The sequence below is a fragment of the Drosophila takahashii genome, chromosome 2R (assembly GCF_030179915.1).
Source record: "Drosophila takahashii strain IR98-3 E-12201 chromosome 2R, DtakHiC1v2, whole genome shotgun sequence".
NCBI classification, from domain to species: Eukaryota; Metazoa; Arthropoda; class Insecta; order Diptera; family Drosophilidae; genus Drosophila; species Drosophila takahashii.
The window spans coordinates 18130634-18142933 of record NC_091679.1 but is presented as its reverse complement, the minus strand read 5'-3'; the positions used below and the strand labels follow the sequence as shown (position 1 = coordinate 18142933).

Genomic DNA, 12300 nt, shown 5'->3' with positions numbered 1-12300 from the left:
GGTTTCGTTTCTCGGTACACATCGTGCATTTACTGGCGGAAAGCCCTGACGTCCCTAGCGGTCACCCACGGCGACACGGACGTCGTCTGCCGCCTTTCCGTCGCGCTATCTCCACCTCGGGCTCCTCCACGATTCCCACTGGCCACTCGTCCTGGGCGACTTCCTGCCACTCTCCGCTTGTGGGCGCGGACACCTGCCGCATCAACTTTGGTCGCTTCGCCGCCGTTGTCGCCGCCGGTGCCGAGTGCTGGCGTTGCAGCCTGGGTCTGCCGCTTGTAACGGGCTCGGGCCACACCCAGGGCCCTTTCTCCAGCGTACCGTCTCGCTCCGTCGCGACCTCCGCCTCCGTTGGCGACGGCGTTTCTTTCGGCGTTGATGGACACGTGCTCGGCGTCGGCGTTGGCGGCATCCAGACTTCCGGCCGTCGAGGATCGCGTGGGCTGCCTACCGGGGCCTCCTTCCAAATCCGCGTTTCCGTCGTCCTCCACGGGTCCCTCTGCCCAGGTCCACAAGACCGTCTACTGCCGCCACCGCACGCCCTCCTCCGTGAAACCCCGCGTGCTGTGGCTGACGTGGGCCATCGGGATGTCCAACCGCACGAACTGTGCCTCTGCTGCGGTGGCTCGGGCTGCGGGTGCGGGTGCGAGCGGTGCTGCTCAAACCGGGGTGTGGGCGGTCGCGCTGGCCTCAATTTCCCCGCCTCCTCCATAGCCTCGGAGATGTCGACCGTCGGTGCGCCTTGCTCCCATGCCCCTTCGAATCGGGGCGTTGGGGGCACCTCCGGGATCCAGCGCGGTGGCGACAGAATCCACGACTCCTCGGGGTCGATCGTCGTCGGGCCACGTTCTTCCGGCGTGTACCGCGGGGTCATAGGAACCGCTTGTGGGGGCTCCCACAACTTGCGTTCCTCCTCCTCCGTTCTCTTGAGCAGACGCTCAACTTCGGCCTGCTCCTGCCGCATCATTCGCCGTCGGTCTTCTTCTTCCGCCCGCCGTTTGTCATTCTGCCGCTGCTCTTCCTGCTGCTGCCGCTGTTCCTCCTGCTGCTGCCGCTCGTCCATCTCCGCCTTCATCTTCCGCTAGTGTTGCACAGTGGCCTGGATGACAGCCTCGGGGTGGCCTAATGGGGCCGCCACTTTGGCCTTCGGCTTGGACTTCTTCCGCCTAGCGTGGCCCGCAACCCCGACCGGAATATGGTACCGGGTTTGGTTCATCGCGTTGCGGAGGCGCCACTCTCTCGCCTCCTCCTTTCCCTCGCCGACAATCTCCACGTCGCTATCGAAGCTGTCCACGGGCTCCGGCATGGCGTCCTTATCCCTGTCCTGCGTCGGGATCCGCCGCGGAGCTTGGGTAGGCCGACGGATCCTTGCCCCGGGCTGTCTCCTTCTGGTTGCTGCTGGGCAGCCATCCTCCTGCGCGCTTCCGATCGGGTAACCCTTGAGCTCATGATGACTTTTTCGAAAGCCAGGCTGTCGATCGCTCCCCTACCGACGAAACCTCGGTTTCGAGCCGTCCTTGTTCCCGTTATTTTTCCTGGGCGGCCAATTTCTATTACGGTACAGCTCTCTTTGCTGTGCCGTCTTCCCTTTTTCTTCGTCATGGCAACGACTCAGTTTGGTTTCAGGTATTCGCGAGACCTCGGCCGTCATGGTTCTGCGCTCTTTCAGGTTTTCGCTTTGATTTGTCTCCATATCCTTGGTGTTGTGTCCTTATTGGTGGACCCTTGTTGGTGTATCCTTGTGGTATCCTTGTGATTGTATCCTTGTGGTATCCTTGCGATTGAATCCTTGTTGCCTGGCGTATTTTGGATGTCTCTCGCTTAGGCCTGATGCCTGGCGTATTTTGGATGTCTCTCGCAACAAAGATCCTTGTTGGTGTATCCTGGTGATTGTATCCTTGTTAGTGGATCCTTGTGGTATCCTTGCGATTGTATTCTTGTTGCCTGGCGTATTTTAGATGACTCTCGCTAGGCCTGATGCTCAATCCAACTGCTTCGCAATATCCTTGATCTTGTCCTTGTTGGTAGATCCTTGTTGGTGTATCTTTGTGATTGTATCCTTGTTGGTGTATCCTTGGGGTGTCCTTCGATTGTATCCTTGTTGCCTGGCGTATTGAGGATTACTCTTGCTTAGGCCTGATGCTCAATCCAGCTGCCTCGCAATATCTTTGATGTTGTCCTTGTTGGTGGATCCCTGTTGGTGTATCCCTGGAGTTTCCTCGGCTGTTCCCTGGAGTTTCCTTGGATGTTCCCTGAAGTTTCCTCGGCTTTTCCCTGGAGTTTCCTCGGCGGTTCCCTGGAGTTTCCTCGGCGATTCCCTGGAGTTTCCTCGGCTGTTTCCTGGAGTTTCCTCGGATGTTCCCTGGCGTTTTCAATCTCGTTGTTTCTCAGTTGTGTCGGCCTGATGCTGTTGCTCGCTTATGTCTCGTGTTTGTTTCTGTTTGAGCTCGCTTACATGTATGGTCCGTTCTTTCTTTGTGTTTACGTTCCGTATTTTGCAGATCACCGGTAAGACGAAGTCTACGACCTGCTAGGGCCCGTCGTACCTAGGTGCCAATTTCGCGGCAAACCTTTCTGCAGCTTTTGACAGGTGGTGTTCCTTAGCCCAGACTACGTCGCCCACCGCCGGCGTCCATTGCCTCCTCCTTAGGTTGTAATACCTAGCCTGGTCCTGGAAGGCCTTCTCTAGATTCCGCCTTACGATCTCAAAGATCTCCTTTAGTTTCCGCGCGTTTTCATCCGGGGTTTCCGTGGCTCATCCGGTGCCTAAGGTTTCTTTGTCGTATAGGGCGCTCGGTAGTCGTGGCTCTCTGCCTTGGGTAAGAAATGATGGGGTGTATCCCGTGGATTCTGATATGCTTGATATGCATGACTCGATATTTGAGCATTTTCAACATGTATATGGCGAGCTACAAGAAGGAAGTTATCTGATCAACCATTCCCGACAGCAAAGATCACCACTCGATGTAGTAGGTAACGTGGCTAACTCCTTATTTGGTGTACTTGAAGCCAGGAATGCAGACGACATGGCCAAGGTTATAAATGAGGTGAAATCCAAAGAAGATGTATTGATGATGCTGCTTAAGAATCAAACGTCGATCTTGGATTCTACTATAAACGTAGTCAGGAAAAGCAAGTCATCCACTGATACCCGCATCAGAAATTTGGAGCATCAACTTGCAACCATCAACAAGAATCAAGGCAGATATCAAGGCGACCACCACAAGCATTTGTGATCTTAACTGCCCAGCTAACGCTGGTGGCTACTGGATTGCAGCGGATGCAAGCGGAAATTGCCAGCGTTCTTACCGATGTTCGTCATCGAAACATCAGTCCCATGCTGGTAACTTCTAAGCAGCTAAGAGACCAATTAGACAAAATTCTGGATCACCTACTTCCGGATCAGATGTTGCCGGTCTCGTCCAAAAATGTAATGGAACTCTATAAAATCATGCGCGCAGAGGGAACTACAACTAAAGATCATGTTATATTCAAGATGACAGTGCCTCTGGTATCAACAGCACAGCAGGAAGTCTTCAGCATCATCCCCATCCCGACGTGGCACTTAGGAAACTAGAATAGTTTTGACGTTAAGACACCTATCATCGCTGTAAATTCCCATAGAGATCAATTCATTGCCGCATTCAACGCTGAAAATCGGTGAGAATTTCAGCTATTCAACAACAAATCTGAAACACTCTGTGAGATTATTAAGTCGAAGGCAGACTTGATTTGGTTAAGGACGCATCAACGAAACAGATGGATGTTTGCGACCCACAACCAAATAGAACTTCAAGCTGTATGCAAGGGAATGCCATCCACCATTCACCTTAATAGATCGGGCTTATTGGGGCTGCACCCCACGAAACGTGAACATTAGCATTAGCACATTCAGCACGATGATCACCGAATCACATTTAGCGTACATTCGTTTTGGCAATATAACAACGCCCGATGTGGAAGATACATCTGGATCGTCTACAACAAAGGCTGTCTAAGCTAAAGGATACAGCATGGTCAAATCAATTTACCACTGTGCAGCATCATCAAGTAGCCACGTATGCTGCGTTAGCAATATCAATAATATTGATCATTGCATATAGTCTCCGAAGGCGATTCGTCAACTGGAACCCACGACAACCAACCCGCATCAACCAAAAGAACGACAAACAGCCATCACCTGAACCTACCCCACGAAGTTTTGCGTTCAGCATTAGCGATGGTTGAACACTTGTTCAACGGCCGGGAGAATGTTCAGTCGCATCAATAGTTATAAGTCAGCGCTCTGAAGTATCATATATCGGATCAAGCCATCAGCAACATTATCAATGACCCACTTATTTGCACAAGCTTCTTCTGCTGAATTGTAACTGGCCTTGCTCCCATTGCCAATAATGCATAATACCCGACACTTTGCTTTATACCTATTCTGTTAACCTATGCACTTTTTACCTATAAATACCGTTAAGTTTATACAATAAAATCAGTAACAATTTTGACTCCTACAATCAAGTTTTACTGATTTTGCATTCAACACAGGCTGTCGCTCTAGTCTTCAGAGCCTCATATGCAATCCTTAGTCCACCTGGTTCAATTTCTAGTTGCGACGACTTTAGGCAGACAGCTTATCTACTGTATGCCAGGCATCTAATAGTGTGTTTAGACTGGGCGAATCATTGACATGCGACGCAAAGTAGAATGTTCTGATTTTTATACCCTTGCAGAGGGTATTATAATTTTGGTCAGAAGTTTGTAACGCAGTGAAGGAGACGTTTCCGACCCCATAAAGTATATATATTCTTGATCAGGATCAATAGGGGAGTCGATATAGCCATGTCCGTCTGTCCGTCTGTATGTCTGTTTCAATACCGTTTGCGAGCTCAGTTTAAAAGCTAGCGCCTTGAAACTTTCACAGTCGTCCTAAAACATGTGTACGCAGATCAAGTTTGAAAGCCGACCCGATCGGACGTCTATATCCTATAGCTCCCATAGGAACAATCGGATAAAGCTTTCACAAAAATGAAGATATTTCGCTCAGTGTAAGAGCTATTGGCATGAATCTTTCCAAATCGTATTTTTTTGTGCGTACCTTGATCAGGGTAAAAGCGCGTGCCGATCGGACGTCTATATCTTATAGCTCCCATAGGAACAATAGGGTGAAATCGGTCAAAATTTTACGTTTTTCAGGATATTTCGCGCAAAATATTAGCTATTCCCATGAAACTTTCCAAATCGTATTTTTTTGTGCGTACCTTCATTAGGGTAAACGCGCGTGCCGATCGGGCGTCTATATCCTATAGCTCCCATAGGAACAATAGGGTGAAAAATTTTAAAATTTTATTTTTTCAATTATAAAATATTTTGTTGTTTATTAATGCATGTTGCTAGTCTAGTCAAATTTTAATTCGTAAAATCTGCAAGGGTATTAAAACTTCGGCTTGCCGAAGTTAGCTTCCGTCCTCGTTTTTCCATAAAAACCCTGTGGATAGAAGAAGAGAAAATTTTCTCGAATGTTTGACGAAGGTTCGAAAATTTACTAGAAAATGTAAAGGAATACAAAAGTAACGCCCGATTTTTATGTCATTTTTCTTCAAATTCGTATGATTTAAGGCCGCATCTATAATGTAAACGCCTTGCATCATTTTTGAATATTCGAAAATGATTCTAGTAGTCTAAATACACTATAAGCCAATCAATAAACAACTTTCTTTCTTGTTTTTTAATTATTTCTGAATTTCGAATTAAATTTTTAAAAACACGGACCACTATATTATAGATGCCATAGGAAAGATCGGAAAATTAAATGGAAATTAATAGAAACGAGGACGGAAGCTAACTTCGGCAAGCCGAAGTTTTAATACCCTTGCAGATTTTACGAATTAAAATTTGACTAGACTAGCAACATGCATTAATAAACAACAAAATATTTTATAATTGAAAAAATAAAATTTTAAAATTTTTCACCCTATTGTTCCTATGGGAGCTATAGGATATAGACGCCCGATCGGCACGCGCGTTTACCCTAATGAAGGTACGCACAAAAAAATACGATTTGGAAAGTTTCATGGGAATAGCTAATATTTTGCGCGAAATATCCTGAAAAACGTAAAATTTTGACCGATTTCACCCTATTGTTCCTATGGGAGCTATAAGATATAGACGTCCGATCGGCACGCGCTTTTACCCTGATCAAGGTACGCACAAAAAAATACGATTTGGAAAGATTCATGCCAATAGCTCTTACACTGAGCGAAATATCTTCATTTTTGTGAAAGCTATATCCGATTGTTCCTATGGGAGCTATAGGATATAGACGTCCGATCGGGTCGGCTTTCAAACTTGATCTGCGTACACATGTTTTAGGACGACTGTGAAAGTTTCAAGGCGCTAGCTTTTAAACTGAGCTCGCAAACGGTATTGAAACAGACATACAGACGGACAGACGGACAGACGGACAGACGGACATGGCTATATCGACTCCCCTATTGATCCTGATCAAGAATATATATACTTTATGGGGTCGGAAACGTCTCCTTCACTGCGTTACAAACTTCTGACCAAAATTATAATACCCTCTGCAAGGGTATAAAAATATAATTTCTTTGTTGATTTTTAATACATTCTCTTCTTCTCTGTTTTTATTTAACCTTTTAAAATTTTGAATTAAATTTAACAACATTCTGACCGGTATAGCTGCCATAGGAAGGATCAACAAATTAATGCCAAAATAATAAGAGATCAGCTAAAATTTTGTTTGTTGTTATATATATGCAAGAAAATCGAAATTAAATGTTTTTGTAAGTTAATTAGAATGATGTGCAAGGGTATTCGGCCAGACGAGGCTAGCTTCCTTTCTTGTTTTTTAATTATACCCTTGCAGAGGGTATTATGATTTCAGTCAGAAATTTGCAACGCAGTGAAGGAGACGTTTCCGACCCCATAAAGTATATATATTCTTGATTAGCATCACTAGACGAGTCGATCTAGCCATGTCCGTCTGTCCGTCCGTCTGTTTCTGCGCAAACTAGTCTCTCGGTAACAGTACTAAATTTCCCTTATTTGTTAGGGACATCTATATATTATAATATTTCCCTTTGGTCCCCTTGCAGTTTTGCAAGGCTCCCGACAGAATAGTATTAAAAATCTGTGTGGTGTAACCGTAGTTCTTATTTTAGTTTTATTTGTAGTTTTCACTTTTTATTTTATATTTTTGGGTAAGCGTGGTTTTCACAACGTGTTCGCTTCTCTGTCTTGTTGTAGTGTGACCGTTCTCCGATCCTCACATAATCCCTAGTTCTTAGTTTTACATATTATTGAAACAGCGGAATTTGTACATTACTTATAAATAATAGTTATCGGTACATACATCAATTAAACCAAACAATACACTGCTTTCACACTTAAACCAAATCAATATAATGCTTACAGCTCGGCCATCCTGACAATAAGATCGTCCTCGATCGTGGGTTTCTAGTTTATATAAGTAATACCTAAATGTTCTAAGGTTTAGTTAAATAAATTAATAATTTGTATAGAATAAGTTAAGTTGTAAAATTGTTGGTTAATAATTAAGGTATTAATTATTTAAATATATGTATAAATAGATTACTTAACAATTATTAGGAGTTAATTTCACACTGATTACGCCAATCTGCCCATTTCCTTAACCGACATGCTTCTACAATTCCATCGTAGGGAATTTGACTAATTTGACAATTTTCTATATCACTTATAACATATCTATCGTTTGGCAAAATTCTTTTAACGACGTATGGTCCTTTGTACTTCGGTACAAATTTTTTATTCGTACCAATTGTGGTGTCAATGTTTCTCATTACAACAAAATCACCTTCTTCGAATTCTACATGACTTTTGTGATTTTTCTGAAAATGTTCCTTGCTTCTTTTCTGACACTGTTCTATTTTATCTGAAGAGTTCTTACGGACATTTCCTAAATCGCACTGTGGTCTATCATTTCTATCATCTAAATATTCTGTTAATGCGTCAATATTGCAACCTCTCTGCTGAATTCCAAATAATAATACTGAGGGTAATTCCTTCGTTGTTGAATGGACTGAATTATTAATGGTATATTCAGCCCTAACCAGGAGTTTGCTCCAGTCCTCGTGCCTAATTGGTTCAGTTATCTTAGCTAACATTGCTTTAACTGTTCTATTTACTCTCTCCACTTGACCGTTCGCTTGAGGTGACGCAGTTGCTACTTTAACGTGTTCAATATTGTTTTCTAATAAAAATTTAGCAAACTCTAATGACGTAAAACATGTACCCCTATCACTAATGATTCTACGTGGTCGACTGTAGTATTGAAAATATTTCGAAAAACACATGTTCACTTCTTTCGTACTCGTTGAGTTTACAGGAAACAATTTAACAAACTTGGTAAATCCGTCAATAATTACTAACAAATGCTTCTTTTTCGATATAACTGAGGGCAATGGTCCAAAATGGTCTACATGTAATGTATCAAAAGGGATTGGTCGCTTGGGTATATTATGTAGGGTTCGATTATTTGCATGTGTAGGTATTGTAAACATGATACAATCTAAACAATTTCCGATAAACACCTCTATTTTGGATTTCATGTTCGGAAACCAATAATGTCTCATTATTTCCTTCAAACATTTTTCAGTACCTAAATGACATAAATTTTCATGAACTCTCCGAATTATATGGGTTTCCATTTCAGCTGGTACATATAACAATTCAATATCATTCTCACATAATCTATAGACAATTCCATCGTTCAATATAAAATTTTTCACATTCCCAAGTTCTAATTGTTCTCTCAATTTTACTATAAGACTATCTCTATTTTGCGTTATCTGAAGCTGAAGATTGATGTCGTCACTGTCAATTACTGAAACTATTTGGTCTTTATTGTCACTTTCTTGTCGTAATGAGTAAACTACAGCTAATGTTTCCAATCTAAAGCTTTCATATCTTGCCTCTAGTTTTGTTGCTCTTTGTGAAAAATAAGCTATTGGATGGAACTTGTTATCATCCTGCTTTTGTAATAGGATTCCACCAAATCCCTCGCTACTTGCGTCGCAATGCAATTCCGTTTCTCGATTTGGATTGTACAACGATAATATAGGAAATGAAATTAATTTCTCCCGAAGATATTCAAAAGTATTGATGCAATCCTCGTTGAGTTCGTACTTAACACCTACTTTTGTGAGCTCTTGCAATGGTTTAGCTATTTTTGAATATGCCGGAATAAATCTCCTAAAGTAAGAAAATAATCCTAAACATTTTTGCATTCCATGGCGATCTTTCGGAATCGGAAGATGTTTAATAGTTGATGTGTGCTCGTAATTCGGACTTATCCCTTTTTCACTGAGTGTGTACCCTAAAAATTCAATGCTTTTGTAAGCGAATTGGCATTTATTTATTTTTATTTCCAATCGATATGCTGCCAAAATTCTTAATACTCTTCCTACCGTCGTAAAATGTTCTTTCAATGTCTTTGAACCTATAGCAATATCGTCTATGTAAACTACTACATTTCCTTCTCGAATTAAAGGTTGCAGAATAAAATTAATAAATCTCATGAAAACTGCGGGTGCATTCATAAGTCCGAAAGGCATTCTTGTGTATTCATATTGACCGGAGGGTGTTACAAATGCTGTATATTGTACTGAACTTTCTGCTACTTTTACTTGGTGGTATCCACTTTTCAAATCTAAAAGTGTAAAATATTGATTTCCCTCTAATCTCTCTAAACAGTGATCTATTAGGGGAAGCGGGTATCCATCACGAATAGTTATTTTATTAAGTTGTCTATAATCTACACACATACGTTTTTCCCCAGATTTCTTCTTAACAAGCACAATAGCGGAACTATAGGGCGAATTGCTTTCTCTTATAAATCCTTTTTTCAATAACTCATCAATTTTAAAATCTACTTCTTTCTTTTCCTGATATGAAAGTCTTCTCGGAACAGAGCGTACCGGTTCTTCAGACTTAAGCCTTAGCCTCATTTCATAACTATGTTGGATCGCTGGGATGTTGGATAAACATAAGTAATTCAATCTTATTATTTCACTGAGCTCACTGCGATCTCTATCACTCAACTTCGGGTCAATGTCAAAACTTTCGACATCCTTAAATACATCAATACTATATATATATGGTATGCTGTCATTACTATCGATTTTACTTTCTTCAAATAATACTTCAATGTTTCTATTGCTTATCAATTGGTTACTGCATCGATATGTTTCACTATTCTCTAATATATTCAATGGTTCAATATTCACTACTCTTTTCAATGGTTCACTGTCTCGATATGTTTCACTATTCTCTAATGTATTCAATGGTTCAATATTCACTACTCTTTTCAATGGTTCACTGTCAATGTTCAATCTGTTCAATGATTCACTATTCTTAAATAAATCCAATTCTTTAATTTCTTTTATCGTATCTTTAGAAATCAACTTTATTCCAAATTTTTCCAGAAACTTACGGCCTAAGAGAACATTAGTTGCAACATAGTTGTTGGGTACAACAAAAAATAAGATTTCTTCTTCTGTGTTTTGAAAAACGAGTCTAACAAATATTTTCCCGAATGTATTAATCTTAAATCCATTAACTCCACAGTAATCAGTCGGAAACAATACATCGCTAAAGTTTTTATAGGGAATGGCAGCGTGCTGAATTAAATTAATGGCGCTTCCCGTATCAAACATGGCAGAAAGAAAAGTTAAATTAGGCTTCTGTTGGCAATCAGTGTAAAAATAGACTCCTACCTGGTTAATAATAGGAATAAACATATTGGGCTCCACTTCGTCATCCCGTATCGGCTGGTTGTTGGCTGCTCCCACCATTCTCGGATTACTTGCTGGCTTCTGTTGGCAATCCTTTAGCATATGCTGGAGGGATCCACATCGGAAGCAGGATCCCTTCTCGCGCTTCGACGCAGTACATGACGAAGCGTAATGCCCATAAGCGGAACAATTGTAGCAGCGGATTGTGTTCCGATCTTTTCCAGTGGTTTCTGGGCGGTGCGAAAAATGTTGGGACTTCTTTTTTAGGTTTTCATATTTCCGTGCCAACTCCTTCAATGGTCCAATTGTGGTTGCCGTGTACAATAGAGCGATATTGGCTGAACGATCGCGAAAACCATCAATTATGAACTGGACTGTCAATTTTTCCTCGATGTTAGCACGCATAGCGATTTCCTCCATGAGGAGTATGTATCCCATAACGGAGTTTTTTCCAGGGTTAAAAATAGTTTCTTTTAACAGCAGTACAATATCAGCAGTTGAACTGCCACGACCGAATGTCTTTACAAAATTTTCCTTAAATTCGTCGTAAGTGTTCGATCGATCGACACGCAGGAACAAGTCGGCATCTGTTCCTGGTTTCATCAACATTCGCACGCAACGTAATTGAAAATTTTTACACTCATTAACATCTCTGCAGATTCTCTCAAAATCCGAAATCCACTTAAGGGCTTCCTCATTTTCAGTGGCAGAAAACGGGGTCATGAGCTGTTTCACCATTCGGATGTCATCTGTCGTCTTATTGTCGTTCTGCGTTAACCCAGACAATATCTTCTTCTTCTTAGCTACCCGTATGGCGGCGTCAAGTAGTGCTTCTTCTTCTTCCAATTCGTCGATGTCTTCGCTAGCGGTCCCATGGCTTAATACATCAAATTTGGTGTCTTCTTCCTCGAAAGTGTTTTCCGGGATATCAGCCGCCTCTTGGCAACCGGCATCCAAAGCAAGCTTGCGCAGTTGTCTTAATGTTGCACTTGTTGGGAACACAATTTCATTGGCTTGAAGCCACTCCACAATTTTCGATTTGTCCATTTCAAAATGGCGTCGTACGCTAATGCGTAATTATTAGGAAAAAAAAAAACTTGTGTGTTCTTGGATAACCAAAGTGTATATGTAGGCGGATGTTTAAAAGGTGTCTATCCCACTTCTGAAGTTGTAACCGTAGTTCTTATTTTAGTTTTATTTGTAGTTTTCACTTTTTATTTTATATTTTTGGGTTAGCGTGGTTTTCACAACGTGTTCGCTTCTCTGTCTTGTTGTAGTGTGACCGTTCTCCGATCCTCACATAATCCCTAGTTCTTAGTTTTACATATTATTGAAACAGCGGAATTTGTACATTACTTATAAATAATAGTTATCGGTACATACATCAATTAAACCAAACAATACACTGCTTTCACACTTAAACCAAATCAATATAATGCTTACAGTGGAAAACATAGTGTTGCAAACTGCCAATGCATACAGAGATAAAAGTCGAAAAACAAAGTCCCTATCAAAT

At 41.9% G+C, this 12300-nt stretch overlaps 1 protein-coding gene across 1 annotated transcript; it reads right to left on the bottom strand.

The window, feature by feature from the left end:
* Positions 1-10418: 10418 nt before the first annotated feature.
* Positions 10419-11831, bottom strand: LOC138912667 (uncharacterized). Its single transcript, XM_070213883.1, has 2 exons — positions 10767-11831; positions 10419-10689 (listed from the first exon to the last, which is right to left on the bottom strand). Exons 1-2 carry the CDS (start codon positions 11829-11831, stop codon positions 10681-10683), a joined length of 1074 nt encoding a protein of 357 aa, XP_070069984.1. The 3' UTR covers positions 10419-10680.
* Between the last annotated feature and the right edge of the window lie 469 nt (positions 11832-12300).